Here is a 1,079-nt window from a genome sequence, read left to right on the forward strand (position 1 = left end):
TGTGTGTGTGTGTGTGTGTACACGTGTAGTGTGTAGTTAGGCCAAAGACTAGTAAGTACTCACCAAAGCACAGACTGCCGTGATGGTTCTCAGGCCATGAGGAGTGGTACCCCTCCAGACAGTCACAGTGGTAACGTCCGGGCATGTTGACGCACACAGAGTTGCCGTGACACTTGGAGATGCCCAGCGCACACTCGTCGATGTCTGTCCGAGGGACAAGGGGACGGAGAGAAAATGAAGGAAGGAATGAACAAAAAAAATGAATAAACAAAGGAAAGGATGGCAAAATGAAAGAAAGAACGAAGGGAGGAAGGAATGAAAAAATTGAATGAGCGAATGAAAGGATGAAAAAATGGAAGGATTAAACAAATTTAATGGACGAATGAAGGAATGAAAACATTGAATGAATGAAAAAAAAAGTAAACGAATCAACGAACGAAGGAGGCCAAAAAATAAATAAATCAAGGAACAATAAAGAGCAAATGAAGGAAGGGATTCAGGAGTATATCATGAATAAATGAAGAAGTAAAAGAACGAAGGAATAAAAGAATGAAAGTAAGCAAGAACGAATGAGTGGCTGAATGAATGTAAGAATGAAGGAAGGAGAACAAAGGACAAACAAAAAGAAAATGAACAAATGAAAGCGTAAATGAACGAATGGAAGCGTATACTATAATTCAACATAAGAGTAAGTAAAAGAACTAATACATACGTAAATGGTTGGAAGAAGAGCGAATGAATGAAAGAATGAAAGAACACATGAGTGAAAGAAAAAGTGGATAAATGAATGAATACCAATTACTGTTTTCAAGATTGTATATCACAGCATCTCGTGGATTTATAGAACAATAAAAGCCTGATGGTGGTGTGATGAACAACACCCTAGTTGGAACTCAATAACCGAGGGAGATACAGGCTTTGATGGGCCGGCAGCTGGGGCAGGTGAATACTAATTCACGAAATGAATACTTTGGATACTTTGGTGGGGACTGTAGGGTGTGTGTGAGTGTGTGTGTGTGTGTGTGTTTTGTTTGTTTGTTTATTGTTGTTGCAGTTGGTGCTTGTGGTGGTGGCGTTGT

General features: G+C 39.6%; 1 protein-coding gene across 1 annotated transcript in view; it reads right to left on the minus strand.

Moving 5' to 3' along the window:
* Positions 1-1,079, minus strand: part of LOC101858439 (protein kinase C-binding protein NELL2) — a gene marked incomplete in the record, with an annotated part of 253,988 nt that overhangs the window by 14,929 nt on the left and 237,980 nt on the right. The window contains 1 exon segment of the mRNA XM_013087329.2: positions 64-204. Within this exon segment, the coding sequence (XP_012942783.1) occupies positions 64-204 (141 nt within the window).

Source organism: Aplysia californica, unplaced genomic scaffold (genome assembly GCF_000002075.1).
Source record: "Aplysia californica isolate F4 #8 unplaced genomic scaffold, AplCal3.0 scaffold00574, whole genome shotgun sequence".
In the NCBI taxonomy this organism is placed as follows: domain Eukaryota; kingdom Metazoa; phylum Mollusca; class Gastropoda; order Aplysiida; family Aplysiidae; genus Aplysia; species Aplysia californica.